At 43.6% G+C, this 20,322-nt stretch overlaps 1 protein-coding gene across 2 annotated transcripts in view; it reads right to left on the bottom strand.

Annotated features, from left to right (window-relative positions):
• Positions 1-18,019, bottom strand: part of LOC105492983 (ariadne RBR E3 ubiquitin protein ligase 1) — a 148,480-nt gene extending 130,461 nt beyond the window's left edge. Inside the window, exon 1 of one of the 2 annotated variants that reach the window (XM_071101104.1) lies at positions 17,477-18,019. In XM_071101104.1, the coding sequence (XP_070957205.1) occupies positions 17,477-17,851 (375 nt within the window). In that variant the 5' untranslated portion in view covers positions 17,852-18,019. The remainder of the gene's footprint in view (positions 1-17,476) is intronic. The other variant, XM_071101105.1, reaches the window with a different exon arrangement.
• Positions 18,020-20,322: the final 2,303 nt, after the last annotated feature.

Consider the following 20,322-nt stretch of genomic DNA (forward strand, 5'->3'; position numbering starts at 1 on the left):
TATTCCACTCTTTTTATCATTTATTTGGATTCAGAGGCCACAGCAATGAAGTCACAAGTCAGAGTCCACTGACTCAGCCTGTATAAGTCTGTCTTCTGGAGCACAGCAGGATGGAAAACGATAGAAGAGTTCTGCAGAGGCAAACAGAAAATACCCAGCACACACAACAGTAACATTCACACGTTTGTGTATATTTAATGATATAAAATACTGAGTTCCAACTCCAGCTATGAAAAGCTGGTTATTTAATTCCTCTACACCTCTAATTCCTTAATCACAAAATAGTAAAAATGTCACCTATTTCACATAACAGTTTTGATAACTAAAGTTCCATAAGATAACTGGTTAAGAGCAAAGAGTAGTTATGTTAGAGAATAAGGGAAGTGTTAATTCAGGGAATTTGGTAGAAGAGAAATGTGAACAATTCACAAAGGAAAAAAATAGGGATAGTACCAAGAATTATTTTTATCAATAATAAAACCAATCAGAAAATCCATTCATATATAACTTTTCAATGTCTATCAGCTATGTTCCAGGAACTTTGTGGGTACAATGGAAATACCAAAATTAATATACTGATCAAATCACCAAGAATTTCAGAGTCTATTTAGTAAGGGAATGAGATAAGAGCTTTTTATTATAAAAGTATATACAAAATTCTGAGGCTCACAGGGAAAGATTCAAAGAAGAAACAATGTTTACAGTGGGTCGTTAAGTATAAATGGGCTTAAGGGGGGGGTAGAGGGAAAGCATTTGAAGCAAAGGAAAAAAACCTTACAAAAGCATACAGAAAATTTCCACAGGGAATATGATTATTATGCTATAATACAAGTAAGCATAAGGAAATGGTAGCTAAGGTAGATAGGGGCAAATTATGAAAAGCCTGATCTATCATGCTAATCTTTTCTTTTTTATCTTTTTCGAGACAAGAGTCTTGCCGTCATCCAGGCTGGAGTACAGTGGCACGATCTCGGCTCACTGCAACCTCTGTCTCCCAGGTTCAAGCAATTCTCCTGCCTCAGCTTCCCGAGTAGCTAGGATTACAGGAGCCCGCCTGTAATTTTTGTACTTTTAGTAGAGACGGGGTTTCACCATGTTGGCCAGGCTGGTCTTGAACTCCTGACCTCAAGATCCACCTACCTCGGCCTCCCAAAGTGCTGAGATTACAGGCGTGAGCCACCATGTCAAGCCTTGTTTGTAATCCCAGGATTACAGGTGTGAACAAATCTTTTATCCTAATCTGCACTATTTAGTTATTGGGACTCAAAGGCTCAAAACATGTTTGGCTAAGTAGGTTCCTTTTAAGTTTCCTATCCTATTGGCTGCCCACATAACCACTCCTATCCCTGCTTCCTCTCCCACCCCTGCTTGTCATGAATGATAAAGATTTGATATGCTTCCTCAGACTATAGATTTAGGCCAAATATGAACATTTTTGAGACTACAATACAGTGGTCCCCAACTTTTTGGCACTAGGGGACTGGTTTCATGGAAGACAATTTTTCCATGAAAAGGAGGGGGAGGGGAGTGGAGACGGACAATGACAACAATGAATATTCCACCTCAGATTATCAGGCATTAGATTCTCATAAGAAGTGCCAACCTAGATCCCTCGAATGCACAATTTACAATAGGGTTTGCACTTCTACGAGAAACTAATGCTGTTGCCAATCTGACAGGAGGCAGAGCTCAGGTGGTAATGCTCGCTGGCTGCTCGCCTACTGTTGTGCAGCCCAGTTCCTAACCAGGCCACAGCCTGGGGATTGGGAACCCCTGCTATAATAAACTCAGTAAGGTGACTAACTTGTAAAAGAAGGAGACTTCTTTTTTTTTTTTTTTTTTTTGAGGAGGAGGAGGAGACATTTCAGCATTCCCTGAAAAACATTTTTTTTTTTGGCTAGAGACGGGGTCTCACTATGTTGCCCAGGCTCATCTCAAACTCCTTGGTTCAATCAATCCTCCTGCCTCAGTCTCCCAAAGTGCTGGGATTACAGGCGTGAGCCACCATACCCAGCCTCCCTGAAAAATCTGTGGTGACTATACGTATTACATTCACAAGGCTACAAAGGCCTCTTTTCCATTATTATCATCCTTTTCAGAGCTCTTTTGATTTTTCTGATTTTTTCCAAAGACAGCCTTCTAATAGCTTTTAACAAGACTCTACTTATCCACAAAGATCAGTATTTTCCTTTCCTAAAAACCAACTGGTTGCTTTAGAGGGCAAAGCTTTCCGTAACCCACAGAGATGCCAACATGTAACAAAAGTGAACCATACTAGCTAGGATTGACATCTTATAATAATAACATTTCAAAAGACAAACTGGTAGTGTGTGGAATTTTAAGGTAACAACAATACGCTAAGATTCTCAACTGTGGAAACCTGCCCAGGGTAGGTCCAGAAACGAAATAAGTTCACAAGTCAAAAGCACACACAAATGTTTTTATTTTGAGATGACCACCATACTTCAGTATGCAGAAGTGCTTTATGCATACCTCCTGTTTTGTCACACAAGCAATTAAGATGTGTCCTTAAGGAATAAGACTTAGAAAACTAGTAATTTTTACTTCTTCATTTAGGATTAAGTGAAACGTATTTTTTTACTCTGAGTCAGTGATGGTGAAGAACACAGTGACTACTAGTATAGTTTAGTGCCACTGATATCTTTTGTACTAAGGTGCCAGTGGTTTCACCTTCTCGTTGCCCTGCAACATCAACACAAATGCCAGAACATTTTAAAAGGCAAATAGTGTCTTTCAGTTATTACTAAATAGTTTTGTTCTTATGGACCATACTTTGACACTACTGTATTAAACTAATTCAACTGTCTTTTTTTTTCTTTTTTTTTTTTTTTTTTGAGACATGGTCTCACCCTGTTTCCTAGGGCTAAAGTGCAGTAGCACAATCTCGGCTTACTACAACCTTGATTGACCTCCTGAGCTCAGCAATCCTCTTCTCCCACTTCAGCCTCCCAAGTAACTGACTACAGGCACATGCCACCAAGCCCAGCTAATTTTATTTATTTTTTGTAAAGAAAAGGTCTATGTTGCCCAGGCTGGTCTCAAACTCCTGGGCTCAAGCAATCCTCCCGCCTCAACCTCCCAAAGTGCTGGGATTGCCGGCGTGCGCCACTGTACCTGGGTGATTCAGCTGTCTTTAACATCATCACTGTGTCAGTTTACATAAAGTGCCAGGGAAGTATATGCAAATAATAAAGCTTCACCTAAAAGGCTGAATATTCAGGGGCCTTAAGAAGCTTGTCCTCTTGGAATTTAAACATTTCTTCTTTGCCATCTTCTTACACTATCACTTTGGCATTATCTAGAAATCATAAAATAATTTGTTAATGCCAGAAGAAAATCTTGTCTGGATCCCTTTGGTTTACCACAAGGAAAAACTGAGAAAGCAACCATTTACCAGGCAAGGACAAACTTCAACAAATATTTACTGAGTTTCTTCTGTCAGAGACTCAGTGCACTATCTGCTATGGACACAAAGATGAAGGAGTTTTAGTTTTCACCTTCAAAACCCTCACATATAGCTAGAGGCTTGGGTATAGGGATGGCTGTATCATAACCTCTTATAGGCTATACCAAATATCTACATGAAGCACTATCCAAACATAGATAAGGAAGCACAGGAAAGGTAGAGGAGAAGAACCTGAAAAGAGATGAGCCACCATGGCCAGCCTGAGCAGATTCTCACTAGGAATATATCAGGCAGTTAAGAAGAGAAAGACAGCTGGGCACGGTGGCTCATGCCTGTAATCCCAACGCTTTGGGAGGCTGAGGTGGGAAGATTGTTTGAGTCCAGGAGGTCGAGATCAGTCTGGGCAACATGGCAAAAAACTCTGTCTCTACCAAAAACAAAACAAACAAACAAAAAATAAATGTAAAAATAACACAAAAAATTAGCCAGATGTGGTGGCAAGCAACTGTAGTCCCAGCTACTCAGGAGGCTGAGGTGGGAGGATCACTTAGGCCCAGGAGGAGTTCAAGGCTGTAGAGAACCATGATCGTGCCACTGCACTCCAGCCTGAGCGATAGAGCAAAATCCCTGTCTCAAGAAAAAAGTGAGAGAAATAAAAGGTATCAAAAGGGACGAGCATGAACAAAAGCATGAAAACACAAATACGTGTTACACAGTAAGGAATTACAAACAGTGCAACTGGAGGTAATAAGGGATGAGGAACAACAGCAGATGAGATTGAAAAAAATTAGCTATATTAAGATGGGGAAGACATGAATGCCACAGTAAGGAATCTAGGATAGACTTTTGACAGGAAGTCTCTTTTTAGCAGGACTATTACATTTGTGTTTGGTAACAGAATGATACATTGGAAGCCTAGAGACAAGGAGGCAAAATAAAAAGGTCCTAAACTAGGATTAGTTAGTAAAAAGGATAGTAACACCACGAAACAAATTTCAGAGGTAACTTGATCAGGGATAATTGAATGTGGAAAATGAAGGAAAAAAAATTCAAGGATGACTCAAAACCCAAGAATGGTTCTCAGATAAGCCAATCAAAGTGGGAAAAGCCTCAAAGAGAGAAGGTATTAAATTTGAGTTTCACGTAAGTTTCAGATAAATGTCTGTACCAATGTCACAAATTCCAAGATAAATGTCCACATTAGTAGCTTTTACTTACAAATACAAGCTAAGAATCAAGTAATACTTCTCGGTTTCTAGTTTACACTTTATCCCTAAAAACACTGTACAACTGTGATTTGGAGAGAGGACATATTACCAGGTAATTAGAGTCAGTTAATATCTTGAGTTATAAGTATGACAGTTTCAAAGGCAATGGCAAAGCAAGCCTGGGGATAAGTGTCTAGGATGATAGTTATTCTTAGCATTGTCTAAGCAAATGTCTCAGTAACAAGAAAATGTTACCTAATACTTCATTACCTGCTCCGTTTTTTGCCAAAATGTATTGTAAGGGCACTTCTAACACTTTTAAGTGGAACAGAGCAAAAAAGGAAAGAACAATACTACAGAACAGTATTTACATACAAAAAAAAAAAAAAAAAAACCGGAGAAAATTCCTGAATATTTGGCATTTTTCATTTAAATCTTCAAACTTTTGGCCTTAAAACCAAAATTGTCAGGCTGGACACAGTGGTTCATGCCTGTAATCTCAGCACTTTGGGAGGCTGAGGAGGGTGGATCACCTGAAGTCAGGAGTTCAAGACCAGTCTGGCCAACACGGTGAAACCCTGTCTCTACCAAAAAATACAAAAATTAGCCAGGTGTGGTGATGCATGCCTGTAATCTCAGCTACTTGGGAGGCTGAGGCACGAGAATCACCTGAACCCAGGAGGCAGAGGTTGCAGTGAGCCAAGATCATGCCACTGCACTCCAGCCTGGGCGACAGACTCTGTCTCAAAAAAAAAAAAAGTGATTTTTAAAAATGAAAACAAACAAACAAAAATAGGGCTCTGGAAAGCTGATTTGTCAGAGCAGATGTTAGAGCAATAAGAATTTTTTAAGCCACCTTCTGAGATAGCATACTGTCCACCAACTAATTGGGCATCAACTATACCCCAAGCTGCATCAAATGAGACACTACAGCAGTCTCCTTCATCCTCAGGGAACATGTCCCAAGACCCTCAGTGGAAACTTGGAAGTGCAGATAATACCGAACTTATACATGCTATGTTTTTTCAATCTGATAACAGTTAAGTGACCAGCCGAGGCCAGTAGAAGCAGGTAGGTAGTCTATATACTGCTATATACTGGATAAAGGGATGATTCATGTCCTGGGTGGGATGGTGAGCGATTTAATCACACTACTCAGAATGGTGTACAATTAAAAACTTACAAATTGTTTCTTTCTGAAATTTTCTATTTAATATTTTCAGACTGCTGCACACCTCAAGTAACTGAAACCTTGAAAATTGAAACTGCAGATAAGGGGAAACCAGATGACCACCTATCACTAGGTGAATGACAATTTAGGAAAAAAAAAATTAAAAATTTAGAGAGAAACTTAAATTATAAGTGATTATAGAAATCTACTGACTCTATAAAAGTTGCTCGACAGCTTTTTAAAAAAATATACATGGCCGGGCGCGGTGGCTCAAGCCTGTAATCCCAGCACTTTGGGAGGCCGAGACGGGCGGATCACGAGGTCAGGAGATCGAGACCATCCTGGGTAACACAGTGAAACCCCGTCTCTACTGAAAATACAAAAACTTAGCCGGGCGAGGTGGCGGGCACCTGTAGTCCCAGCTACTCGGGAGGCTGAGGCAGGAGAATGGCGTGAACCCGGGAGGCGGAGCTTGCAGTGAGCTGAGATCCGGCCACTGCACTCCAGCCTGGGTGACAGAGCGAGACTCCGTCTCAAAAAAAAAAAAAAAAAAAAAAAAAAAAAAAAATATATATATATATACATGAGGTGGGGGCCAGGCACAGTGGCTCACACCTGTAATCCCAGCACTTTCGGAGGCCAAGGAGAGTGGATCACAATGTAAGGAGATCCAGACCATCCTGGCTAACACAGTGAAATCCCGTCTCTACTAAAAATACAAAACAATTAGCCGGGCCTGGTGGCGGGTGCCTGCAGTCCCAGCTACTCGGGAGACTGAGGCAGGAGAATGGAGTGAACCCAGGAGGCGGAGCTTGCAGGGAGCTGAGAACGCACCACTGCACTCCAGCCTGGGCAACTGAGCAAGACTCGGTCTCAAAACAAACAAACAAACAACAACAAAAAAACAAAAACATGAGGCTTTTTAAAACACAGAAAATAATGCAAGGACCACCACTACTACCATCTCCGTGGGCCCCAAAGGATCCAGTCACTCCAGGTTTAGAAGCAGCCTGATTACTATCTTGCCCAGTAATGTCAGCCTAAATAAATTCTCATTCTTCTATTTATCCTATCATTTAATGAAAACAATTAAGCTATTTATACAGTTATATAGTAATATAGTGTCAAGATCAAAGGATGAGTTGTGTATATAGTCAATAATTTAGCAAAGTTATGGCCTATGATACTATGCCTATTATAAGAAAGACAGTGATTACCTAAAAGGAATGACTGAGGAAAGGAGAGGTGATTAACCTTAGGAAAAAAAATTTTTTCCTTCAGGATTCCAAAATGATAGTTATATAAAAAACAAAACCATTCAGGGTGCTACCAGTACTAAGAACAATGAGTGAAAGCTAATATGGAAGTAGATTTTATTTCCATTAAAAAAAATCAATAGGCAAACACTGGATTGAGATGCATCACAAAATAGCTCACTGTTATTTACTTGTAGTTAAGCAGAGACGGCAGTGTTTTAGAAAGATTTCTTACAAAAACAGGAGCTCTCAACCCTGGCTGTGCATTAAAACAATCCAGGGAAGATTCTTGTTTAATGGCAATGCCTGGCCCAAACCCCCCAGAGACCCACCTACTTGGTATGCGGTAGGGCCTGGGTGCCTGCATTTTTAAAAATCCCCAGGTAAGAAAATCTGAGTAAGATCACTAGATCACATCAATGTCATTATCCTCATTGTGATACTGTGCAAGATGTTTTGCAAGACACTGTTTTTATAAGATGTAAACTATTGCAGAAAAATCGGTAAAGAATATGTGGGATTCAATGCAATACCACTTTAGTCCCACCAAGAATGGTCATAATCAAAAAATTAAAAAATAATAGATGTTGTCATGGATGTGGTGAAAATGGAACACTTCTACACTGCTGGTGGGAATGTAAACTAGTACAATCACTATGGAAAACAGTGTGGAGATGCCTTAAAGAACTAAAAGTAGAACTACTATTTAATTCAGCAATCACACTACTGGGTATCTACCCAGAGGAAAAGTCATTATACGAAAAAGATACTTGCACATGCCGTTTAGAGCAGTACAATTCGCAATTTCAAAAATGGGGAACCAGCCCAAATGCCCATCAATCAACAAGTGGATAAAGAAACTGTGTGTGTGTGTGTGTGTGTGTGTGTGTGTGTGTGTATATATATATCAGATGGAATACTACTCAGCCATAAAAGGGAATGAGCTAATGGCATTTGCAGCAACCTGGATGGGATTGGAGACTACTATTCTAAGAGAAGTAAATCAAGAACAGAAAACCAAACATTGTATGTTCTCACTCCTAAGTGGGAGCTAAGCTATCAGGATGCAAAGGCATAAGATTGATATAATGAACTCTGGGGACTCGGGGGGAAAAGGTGAGAAGCGGGTGAGAAATAAAACACTACAAACTGGGTTCAGTGTATATTGCTCAGATGATGGGTGCACCAAAATCTCACAAATCACCACTAAAGAATTTACTCATATAATCAAATACCACAACTCTTCCCAAATAACCTAGGGAAATAAAATTTTTTTTGGAAAAAAGAATAGGTGGGATTTTTGCATTATTTCTTGCAACTGCATGTGAATCTACAATTTTTTGTGTGTGTGTGTGATGGAGTTTTGCTCTTGATGTCCAGGCTGGAGTGCAATGGCACAATCTCAGCTCACTGCAACCTCTGCCTCCTGGGTTCAAGTGATTGAACCTCCCGACTAGCTGGGATTACAGGCACCCACCACCACGCCCAGCTAATTTTTGTATTTTTTTTTAGTAGAGACAGGGTTTCACCATGTTGGCCAGGCTGGTCTCGAACTCCTGACTTCAGGTGACCTGCCTGCCTCGGCCTCCCAAGTGTTAAGATTACAGGCGTAAGCCACCATGCCCAGCCGCGAATCTACAATTTTCTATTTAAAAAAGAGTAATGAAAAAAATCCCCAGGTGATTCCATTATGTAGCTAGAGTTAAAAAAAAAAAAAAAAAAAAAAAATTTCAGTAAACTGGAGACTCTCAAATTCCTACCAATTCTGAGACTACAAGCTATTTTAAACTTAAGCCACTGAAAGGTTATTAGGAATGTTTATCATTTACAGATATGCTTTGCAAAGACAAATGTAAATAGTTTATGGTTAACCCAAAATAAAAAATCCAACACACTATGTTCTCGCAGTAGTATATAAAAAGATTGGATAGAAAGGCATTATACAATAGCTGTAATTTACCTCTTAACAGAGAGAGAGAGAAACAAACAGCCGGCCTCTAAGATGGCCCCCAAAGACCCCTGCCTCCTGGTCTTCACATCTTTGTATAATCCCCTCCACTTGCATATGGGCTGGATTTAATTATTCACTTACAGTAAATAAAATATTGCAAAGTGATGCGACGTTACTTCTGAGATTAAGTTATAAAAAGACTGTGGCTTCCATTATATGGGCCTTCTCTCTCAGATCCCTCACTCTGGAGGAAACAAACTACTGTGTTGTCAGCCACTTTATGCAGAGGCCCACATGGCAAGGAACTAGTATCTCTGGGCAACAACCAGCCAGTGAAAATCTGGCCTCGTTACAGCCAAATGAGTGAGCTTGGAAGGGGAAGCTTCCCCAGTCAAGCCTTGAGGTCAGATACGGTGGCTCATGCCTGTAATCCTAGTATTTCAGGAGGCTAAGGCAGGCAGATCCCTTGAACTAAGGTGTTCAAGAGCAGCCTCAGTGACATAGCAAAACAAAAAAATACCAGTCTCTACCAAAAAAAACCCACACACACAAAAAAATAAGCTGGGGCGTGGTGGTGCACACCTGTAGTCCCAGTTACTCGGGAGGCTGAGGGTTGCAATGAGCTGAGATTATGCCATTGCACTCCAGCCTGGGCACCAGAGCAAGCCTCTATCCTCAAAAAAAAAAAAAAAAAAAGAGAGAGAGAGAGAGAGAGAGAACTGCTACCCAGCTGTCAACTTGGCTGCAGCCTTGTAAGAGACCATAAGCCAGAGGCCCCCAGGTAGGCTGCATCCAGAATTGTAACTCACAGAAACTGAGATATAATAGATCCTTGTTGTTTTAAGCCGTTAAGTTTTGGGGTAACATAAGGCAAAAGATAACTAAATCTATATAGTTACCACAGGTCAACCCCAAAAGAAAGGAATCTAATCTGATGACTTCTGCTTACCTTTCATCATAGTCTTTAATCTCCCAGGTTCTACATTATTATCCAGCATTTTAAAACTCCATTCTACTTTAGCTGACTTCATTACTCAAAAATTCTCCTCATTCTCACCTCATTCAATTCCTTAGAATGACTTCCTCTTTTTTATCCACCCAAATCCTAGCCATCTTTGACAACACCTACAGGTGTCTCTTCCATGAATACCTATTACTATCCACTTACTTAAATTACTCACTAACCTAACAGCTTGGTTTTAACTCTAAGAGACTGTCAACTCCTTAAGAGTAAGTCTTCTCATATTCCTTTAAACAGGACTTTATATCTATCCAAGACTATATCTCTTCCAGCATACTAATAAATCAGAACACTCAATGTTCATTAAAAAAATGTACATTAAAAAAAAATCTAGGAGTGGAAGGGAAATCAAGAACTCCAATCGGCTGGGCGCAGTGGCTCAAGCCTGTAATCCCAGCACTTTGGGAGGCCGAGACAGGTGGATCATGAGGTCAGGAGATCCAGACCATCCTGGCTAACCCGGTGAAACGCTGTCTCTACTAAAAAATACAAAAAACTAGCCAGGCAAGGTGGCGGGCGCCTGTAGTCCCAGCTGCTCGGGAGGCTGAGGCAGGAGAATGGTGTAAACCCGGGAGGTGGAGTTTGCAGTGAGCTGAAATCCGGCCACGGCACTCCAGCCTGGGTGACAGAGCAAGACTCCGTCTTAAAAAAAAAAAAAAAGAACTCCAATCTAGAATGTCAGATGTCACTAGTTTGGTTTGTATATTTGCAAATACTGGCCGGGCACAGTGGCTCATGCCTGTAATCCCAGCACTTTGGGAGGCCCAGGCAGGTGGATCACCTGAGGTCAGGAGTTCAAGACCACCCTGGCCAACATGGTGAAACCCGGTCTTTACTAAACATACAAAATTAGCCAGGCATAGTGGTGGGTGCCTGTAATCCCAGCTACTTGGGAGGCTGAGGCAGGAGAATCGCTTGAACCCAGGAGGCGGAAGGTGCAGTGAGCTGAAATGGCACCACTGCACTCCAGCCTGGGCGAGAGAGAGACTGTCTCCAAAAAAAAAAAAAAAAAAAAGAAAGGAAAGGAAAGGGAAAATACTGAATAAACACCACCTTAGCTGAAGGACAGCAACTACGATGACAAACACCTTCCAACCTTATCGATTAGCCTAGTGTTGCCGAGGTTCTGGAAATTTTCTCATTACTATTTTTTGTTTTTGTTTTTGTTTTGAAGCAGAGTCTCCCTCCATCACCCAGGCTGGAGTGCAGTGGCGCGATCTCAGCTCACTGCAGCCTCCACTTCCCAGGTTCAAGCAATTCTCCTGTCTCAGTCTCCCAAGCAGCTGGGATTACAGGCACGCACCACCACACCCAGCTAGGGTATCACCATATTGGCCAGGCTGGTCTCAACCTCCTAACCTCAAGTGATCTGCGTGGCTCAGCCTCCCAAAGGGCTGGGATTATAGGCATGAGCCACCATGCCTGGCCCCCTAATTAGTTTCTTAAACAATTTACCTTGCCTCATTAACCCACCTCTGTAGTAATCTATCACTACACATAACACACAGAGAAACACTACTGTTAAATTTCAACTACATCAGCAGTTCTCAAACTTTAGCTTGCATCACCATCACCTAGAAGACTTGTTAAAACAGCCAGACCCCATCCCCAGAGTTTGATTCATAGGACTACTGCCATAGCAATTCAACAAGTCAGTGTAATTTAAACTTACAGTTCAAGGAGATAAAGCTGGGAAAACATAGTCCAAGAGGAATAAATCTAAACCGTACCAAACACTTCAGTAACTTCAAAACACGTGTGCCTGCACACACCATGCACAGGCTTGTACATCCTCTTCCTCCTCTCCCAATTAATGAATTTAACTACGATATGCACACCTGAATTCAATTTCTTGGAAAAAATGAACATCTCCAATTAACTGAGGTTTTTAAAATGTTAAACAAACAAAACCCTTAATGTAAAAAAGGACCAATCCAGTAATTCAACTCCCTCATTTTCAGTCCCAGATTAAAAACAAAACAACACCGGGCAGCGTGGCTCACTGTGATCCCAGCACTTTGGGAGGCCGAGATGGGTGGATCACCTGAGGTCGGGAGTTTGAGACCAGCCTGACCAACATGGAGAAACCCCATCTCTACTAAAAATACAAAATTAGCTGGGCGTGGTGACATATGCCTGTAATCCTAGCTACTCAGGAGGCTGAGGCAGGAGAATCGCTTGAACCTGGGAGGCAGAGGTGAGCTGAGATCACGCCATTGCACTCCAGCCTGGGCAACAAGACAGAAACTCCATCTTAAAAAAAAAAAAAAAAAAAAAGTTTGGCTGGGCACCATGGCTCACGCCTGTAATCCCAACGCTTTGGGAGGCCAAGGTGGGTGGCTCATTTGAGGTCAGGAGTTCGACACCAGCCTGGCCAACATGGTGAAACCTTGTCTAAAATACAAAAATTAGCTTGGTGTGGTGGTGAGTGCCTGTAATCCCAGTTACTTGAGAGGCTGAAGCAGGAGAATCGCTTGAACCCTGGAAGTGGAGGTTGCAGTGAGCCGAGATTGGGCCACTGCACTCCAGCCTGGGTGACACAGCGAGACTCATATCAAAAAAAAAAAAAAAAAAAATTGAAGGTTCTGAGATACTAACTAGACAGAGAAAAAACCAGGGCTATAACTGACTCCCCAACCAGTAAATAATATGCTAGAATAGACTGTCTTCCTTAGTTTAGGCTTGCAATCTTAACTTTGAGGTTCTTTAATTAAATCCCTTATAGGTGAAATAAATCTTTCAAACCAACAGCCAACAGAAAATTTCTTCAGTAAGACTTAAATATTTTAATGAGTTATTTGGCTGGGCACGGTGGCTCACACCTGTAATCCCAGCACTTTGGGAGGCCAAGGCAGGCAGATCATGAGGTCAAGAGATTGAGACCATCTGGCCAACATGGTGAAACCCAGTCTCTACTAAAAATACAAAAATTAGCTGGGCGTAGTGGCATGTGCCTATAGTCCCAGTTTCCCGGGAGGCTGAGACAGGAGAATCGCTTGAACCCGGGAGGCAGAAGTTACACTGAGCCAATGTCACACCACCACTGCTCTCTAGCCTGGCAACAGAGCAAAACTCTGTCTCAAAAAAAAAAAAGTTATTTAGCATAATAGATCTTATAAAAGCAAGATACCTATCCACTGTTTTTTATACCTCCTCTCTGACCACTCACATTCAACAGTCCCAGGTCCATATTCCTCTCGGCACACACTCTAAATATGGTACAGGTTGACTATCACAAGTTTCTCAGATTTGGAATATTTAATTATACTTACAATCAGCATCCCTAATCTGACAATCCGAAATCCGAAATGCTGCAATGAGAATTTCCTTTGAACATCATCACATCAGTGCTCAAAAAGTTTTGGATTTCCAGGCCTACCACTTTGAGAGGCTGAGGTTCGAGGAGCACTTGAGGCCAGGAGTTTGAGACTGGCCTGGGCAACAAAACAAGACCCTGTGTCTCTACAAAAAAGAAAAAAAATTAGCCAGGTGTAGTGCCACACACCTATAGTCCTAGCTACTCAGGAGCCTGAGGCAGGAGAAATCACTTTAGCTCAGGAGTTGGAGGTTGCAGTGAGCTATGATCTTGCCATTGCACTTCAGCCTGGGCAACAAAACAAAGTGATTTCAGAGCATTTCGGATATTTTGATTAGGTATACCCAATCTGTGCTCCTAAGAGCTGCTGCTCTTCTCACTCACTCTGCCTGAGTCAAAATCGTGACAGTGGATTAACTATCACTAGAAGTCTAAAATACAGAGACGCTCACGTTCCACCCCAGACTTCATTTATGAGTAGGAATCTCTGGAAGTGGAGTCCAAGGACCTCCATATTTCCTATCCCTATATGCTCCTTAGGCAAGAAGCATATCCTCTGCTTAACATAGTGCCTGGCATACTTAGAAAGCACAATCAACATGTGCTGGACACTGTTGTGGAAATAGAAAATGGCAAGTTTAAATACTCCCAACTGCAGAATTGAACAGGGTTCATTTAATAATTTACCTAGCTACTTATACAGTTACATTAGAAAACCACTTTTTAGGCTGGGCACGGTGGCTCACGACTGTAATCCCAGCACTTTGGGAGGCCGAGTTGTGTGGATAACCTGGAGTCAGGAGTTCAAGATCAGCCTGGGCAACATGGTGAAACCCCCTCTCTACTAAAAAATACAAAAATTAGTTGGGTGTGGTGGTGCACACCTGTAATCCCAGCTACTCGGGAGGCTGAGGCAGGAGGATTGCTTGAACTCAGGAGGCAGAGGTTGTAGTGAGCCAAGATCACGCCACTGCACTCCAGCCTGGGCAGCAGAGTGAAACTCTGTCTCAAAAAAAAAAAAAACTCTGGCCAGGCATGGTGGCTCACACCTGTAATCCCAGCACTTAGGGAGGCCAAGAAGGACAGATCACTTGAGGCCAGGAGTTCGGGACCAGCATGACCAACATGGTGAAACCTCGTAACACAAAAATCAGCTGGGCCTGGCGGCAGGTGCCTGTAATCCCAGATACCAGGGTGGGAGGCGGCTGGGGCGGGGAAGACTGAGGCAAGGGTAATCTCTTGAACCTGAGAGGTGGAGGTTGCAGTAAGCTGAGATCAGGCCACTGCACTCCAGCCTGGGTGACAGAGCAAGACTGTCTCCAAACAGAACAAAACAAAACAAAACAAAAAACTCAGATTTTTTTTTTTTTTTTCCTTAAAAGCTGAAAAGGCAAGCTAGGTAGCCACAAAGGATTTAAATAAAAGACCAAATTAAATATATTTGGTCTTTTATTTAAATGTTAACCGGGAAAGTATAGAAAGCCAGAAAACCAAGAGTTTTCTGAAAGAAAAATAAAGTTGACTTATTTGAAGACCAAACCTAACCTGTAGATATCCACAAATAACAGTATTTATGCTGTTGCCCAGAACTCCTCTCCCAGAAAAAGTAATCAAATTCCCAAGGAAACACTAAATTAATTTGGTGATCTTTTTACATTTCAAACTTTTTCACCTGCCAATGTATCTTACCTGATTTCATACTGAAAATTAGAATTGGAAACAGGGAATTTAAATTTTTAAGAATTAACAGTAAGCTCTCTAATGTAAACTAAGTAAAATTCAGTGTTTATCAAACCAACATTAAAAACCTAGATAACTGCTATTTCCAACCTCTGTTAAGTCTTACAAACCAGTAAGAGATAAATATCCCAAAGAGGGGCAATGGGCAAGAGAGGATAAAATGAGCAAAAAGCGAGGGGCAATTTAAAAAAGAAATACCAAGCCCAATAAACGAAAGTTCAATTTCACCAGGTTTTTTTTGCCCATCAAACACTGGTTGGGAAAACCAGCATAACTTTTCCGAAAGCAATGTGGTAGTATGTATCAAACGCATTGAAAATGAGCAAATTCTTTTGACTCAGCAATTCACTTTATCCCAAGAAAGTAAGAACACTCAAAGACTGACCTATAATAATATTTTAAATGATGTTTATAAAAGCCAGAAACTAGAAAATAAAAAGGCAGGCAAATCACAGACTGATTAAATAAATCAGTTTGGATCGATAATCATGTAAGTTCTCGAAAAACTTACTTGACAGAAGGTTGTTCAGAGGATTTTTGTAATAATGTTTTTCCACTGAAAACACAGAACATACAGTACAGTTCCACTGTTATCAATGTCGAACCATATTAGTAGCTATCCAAAGGTCTAGAAAAATAACTACAGTTGACATTTTGGTGTAGGTCTCTGGGTGGCAGGCTTGTTTTGTCTTTTTATTTTTTCTTACCTAAACAGATTTGTCTTACACGTGCATCTTCTACAGGCCTGGCGCGGTGGCTGACGCCTGTAATCCAGCACTTTGCGAGGACGAGGCGGACGGATCACGAGGTCAGGAGTTCGAGACCAGCCTGGCCAGCATGATGAAACCGTCTCTACTAAAAATACAAAAAATTAGCTGAGCATGGTGGCGCACGCCTGTAGTACCAGCTACCGGGGAAGCTGAGGCAGGAGAACTGCATGAATCCGGCAGGCGGAGGTTGCAGTGAGCTGAGACTGCACCATTGAACTCCAGCCTGGGAGACACAGCGAGACTCTGCTTCAAACAAAAAAAAATTATCTTCTACAATCCTCAACTTCCTTCTTAGACTGCGTTCTCTATATTAAAAAATTAAGACTTCCACTATTTAGTAATGGCACTAGGTATCAGACATTTTTCTATTATGCAAAACGCTGTATTCAAACAGTGCCTGAATAGATGATTCAATTTTTAAAACTGTTACTTATAATACTATAAAAATCTGTTTATGATAGAAAGTCAACGAGTTGACAGTGACATACTTCTAATTTGTCAATGAATATTTAGCCAACCAATTTATGTTAAAAACGAAATGATGACTGACAAGCAAGAGGCAACAGTAAGTAACTTGCTGCTCATATATGTTTCCTTCCAGGTTTTCTAAAAGTTGCACTAAATCAAGCTTCATTTTTATTCTTCGGCCATATCCCTGATTCCTCAGGACAAGTGAGGTTTTTTCCCCCAAAGAAATGAAGATTTTTGATTTTCTAAAGCTCAAAAATGCAAAATCTGACGCATATGGTTCACTGAGATGTGGTTATCAACTTACACCAAGCCTAACTTACCACAAAATAGAAAATATCAGAGAAAGGAGTTCACAAGCAGAAAGTCTCTTCTTTCTAACAATAGAGTCTTGTCCAATATTAGACAACACTGCGTTTTGTTGCCGTTTTAGCTACAAGGATGGGTATGCAATATGCAGTAACTATTCCAACAGCTTCAAGCAAGTAATATGCTACGACTAGAGAAAGTAGCAGTTAGGTCCCAAACAGCAAAAATGTAAAAAAGATGTAAGCAGAAGCCTCACCATCTGAAAAGGCCCATCAGCACCTCTTCCGAGAAATAGTTCCCTTCCCCCACCCTTTAAGTAGGCACTTGAGACTGCCAAGATCCATTTCTTTATTAACTGGTGCCCACTTTGGGCAACTGTACACCAAGCTGCTCTAAGGCCTACTCTAATCCCTTCCAAAAGTGCTCAAATGAGGCTAAGGCCGGGGTAACGCTCGTCGGGGCCCAATTCTTCCTGACTCCTCTTCCCCACCCCACCTCCTCCGCCCCGCCCCAGTAGGCGCTCGCCCAGCCAAAGAAAGGACACCGGGGCCAGGGACTGGCAGAAATTGCCCGCAAGAGAAGGCTTAGGCGGCCGAAGGCCTCCGCCATAGAAGGACTTGGGAAGCACCGCCCCCAGAGTACCTCCCCACACCCGGCTAATCGGCGAACCTCTGCTTTCGACACCCTCTATCCCCAGCAGAGGCAGCGGAGAAGACAAGGCCGGGAGGCACCGGGCTGGGCTGCGCACCAGGCCCAGGCCTGTCCCTTGGGACCGCGCGTGCAGCCTGAATCCGCTCCCCGGTTGAGCCCGGTCCAGCTGGCGCGGCGACCACCCTCACCTGGATGACCTCGTTGACCTCCCGGATACATTCCACCATGTGTTGTAGAATCTGCTCGGCCGTGAGCACCTCGTAGCGGTAATCCTCCTCCTGCTCGTGCCCCGGCCCGCCACCACCGCCGCCGCCGCCGCCGCCGCCGCCACCGCCGGGCCCCAGAGCGCTGCCGCCGCCACCGCCCGTCTCCCCGCACAGCAGTCCGTCCCGCTCCCCGCCGACGCCCAGGCCGGGCTCCACCAGCTCCACCTCGCCCAGATCCAGGGTATCATCGTCCGGCTCGTCGTCGTCTTCGTCCTCCTCCTCCTCGGCGCCGCTGTCCTCCTCACTGCACTCCTCGTCCTCGTCGAACTCGTAGTTGTAGCCCTCGTCCGAGTCCATGGCGCGACGCGCGGGGGCCCGGCGGACGCTGGCCGAGGCGGGGAGAGGGCGGGGACGCCGAGGCCCCGGCTCTCGCTCCGGCTCCGGCTGATGTCCGGACGCAGGCCTGGCTCCGGCCCCGCGGGCCGCGGCTCCTCCCCAGGAGCGGCGGTTGGCGTTTGACTGCTGGTGGCGGCGGGGAGGGCGCGGAGGAGGGAGGGAGGGAGCGAGGGGGCCGCTTGCTGCCCGCCTCAGTCAGACGCCGCTCCGCTCCGGCCTCCGAGAGAAAACAGTCCCCAGCGCCACCTCTACGGCCGCTGCTATCGCTACTGAGCCAACAAAGGGGCGTGCGTCACCGCGTCGCGTTGCGTCGTCGCGTCACTCCTCTTTGCGTCACTGCGTCCCGCCCCGCCGCCCCTGCGTGGAGCCCGGGGAGACCCCACGGCCCGGCCTACCTGGGCCTAGGACTTGAGCGGGAATTGCCTTCTCGGTTCGGTCGGCTGCCGCTGTGAGGGCCGAGCGGAAACCCGTAGAGCTTTTATGTGAAGAGATTGCGGCCTCCTGGTCACCAGTCACCGAGAGAGGGACCCCTGGACCGCCTAGGTGGTGGTGTTTGCCGCAGGCCATAGGGATCCAGCCCCCTCCGGCAGTCCCATGGGGACGCGGCCTTCCCACCCGGGCGGAAAGGCGCTTCCCGCCCGCCCTGCGGTAATCCCGGAAGCCGTGATCTGTTAATCTAAAATTTCTGTTGCTTTGGCTACTAATGGAAACCTGTTGTAAGTGGAACCTCTAAACTGTATGACAGGCGAACCCACTTTAGGTAGCTGTGTGATTCTGTTCACTTGTACAGACATGCTGTGGTTTTTAAGTCTCCTATAATGACGTCATTTTAAAGAGGCATTTCCTCAACCCCGCTGATTAGAGCGCCTCTTGAGGGCCCTAAACAATGTAAACAGCGATGGTTTTCATGAATTGAGCACTGTGTAAGGGCTTTACATATATTCTGTTTCATCTTCATGGAGCCATAGTACCCATTTTATACCTGAGGAACCTGAAGCTCAGAAAGGAAAAGGGACCTGGCCAAGACCACATAACCCTTGCCCTATTTTAGCCGCTGGATGCCCCAAAACATGAATCATAAAAATGCATTGTAATGCATATGTATTATATACTGTATAGTACATAAAAGACATGAATGCTTCAACAAAATACAGGCAATAATAGAAATATCTACAAGGGCCAAATGTAGCAAGAGAGATAATGCTTGAATCTCATCTGAAAGTGTGCTATGTGAGCTGAGTGTTGTTGAATGGCTAGGAGTTCAACAGAGAAGGCAGGGAAGATGGTCTGGCCACAGAGACCAAGCAAAAGCGCAGAAGGTGTCAAGTAATTAATAGTTTGGGAGCTTAAAGTGCATGGAGGGTAGATGGCAAAATATTAGGCAAGTTAGTCAGGGGTCATGTCAGTAAGAGCATTTTATGCCTTTTTAAGAGTGGGCTTAAATCTTTGTAAACAGGACATGAGAGCCAGACAAGTGTTATGAAGGAAGAAGAGGCATAAGAAGGCTCCCTCTTGAGATAATCTGAAGAATTGGCCAGATTGAAAACCTTTTACAATCTAAATCCCTGCTTTGTTGATAAATCTTACTGTTCAACCTATAGGTTCCCTTTGGAAATTGATTTTGAAAAGTGAAAAATTCCATTATAATGTTAAAAAGCCTCTACCAATTTGTCCATTTTGTAAGTTTCGAAATACTGATAATTTCTTAACCTCAGGATTTAAAAAGTAAAGCTTTTAACCTCTACTGATAGGTCTAGGTTCTTTTTTGTTCTTTTTTTTTTTTTTTTTTTTGAGATGGAGTCTTGCTCAGTTGCCCAGGCTGGAGTGCAGTGGTGCAATCTCTGCTCACTGCAAGCTCCACCTCCTGGGTTCACGCCATTCTCCTGCCTCAGCCTGCCAAGTAGCTGGGACTACAGGCGCCCACCACCACGCTTGGCTAATTTTTTTTGTATTTTTAGTAGAGACGGGGTTTCACCATGTTAGCCAGGATGGTCTGGATCTCCTGACCTCGTGATCCACCCGCCTCAGCCTCCCAAAGTGTTGGGATTACAGGCGTGAGCCACCACACCCAGCCCTTTTTTTTTTTTTTTTGAGACGGAGTCTCACTCTGTTGCCCAGGCTGGAGTGCAGTGGCGATCTCAGCTCACTGCAACCTCCACCTCCCAGGTTCAAGCAATTCTCCTGTCTCAGCCTCCTGAGTAGCTGGGACTATAGGCGCATGCCACCACCCCAGGCTAATTTTTGTATTTTTAGTAGAGACAGGGTTTCACCATATTGGCCGGGCTGGTCTCGAACTCCTGACCTCAGGTGATCCAGCTGCCTCAGCCTCCCAAAGTGCTGGCATTACAGGTGTAAGCCATGGTGCCCAGCCAGGTCTAGGTTCTTTGATTCAGTGTTCCTATTTAGCAATTCTAGATTGCTGCCACAACTAA

Source organism: Macaca nemestrina, chromosome 7, assembly GCF_043159975.1.
Source record: "Macaca nemestrina isolate mMacNem1 chromosome 7, mMacNem.hap1, whole genome shotgun sequence".
Classification (NCBI taxonomy): domain Eukaryota; kingdom Metazoa; phylum Chordata; class Mammalia; order Primates; family Cercopithecidae; genus Macaca; species Macaca nemestrina.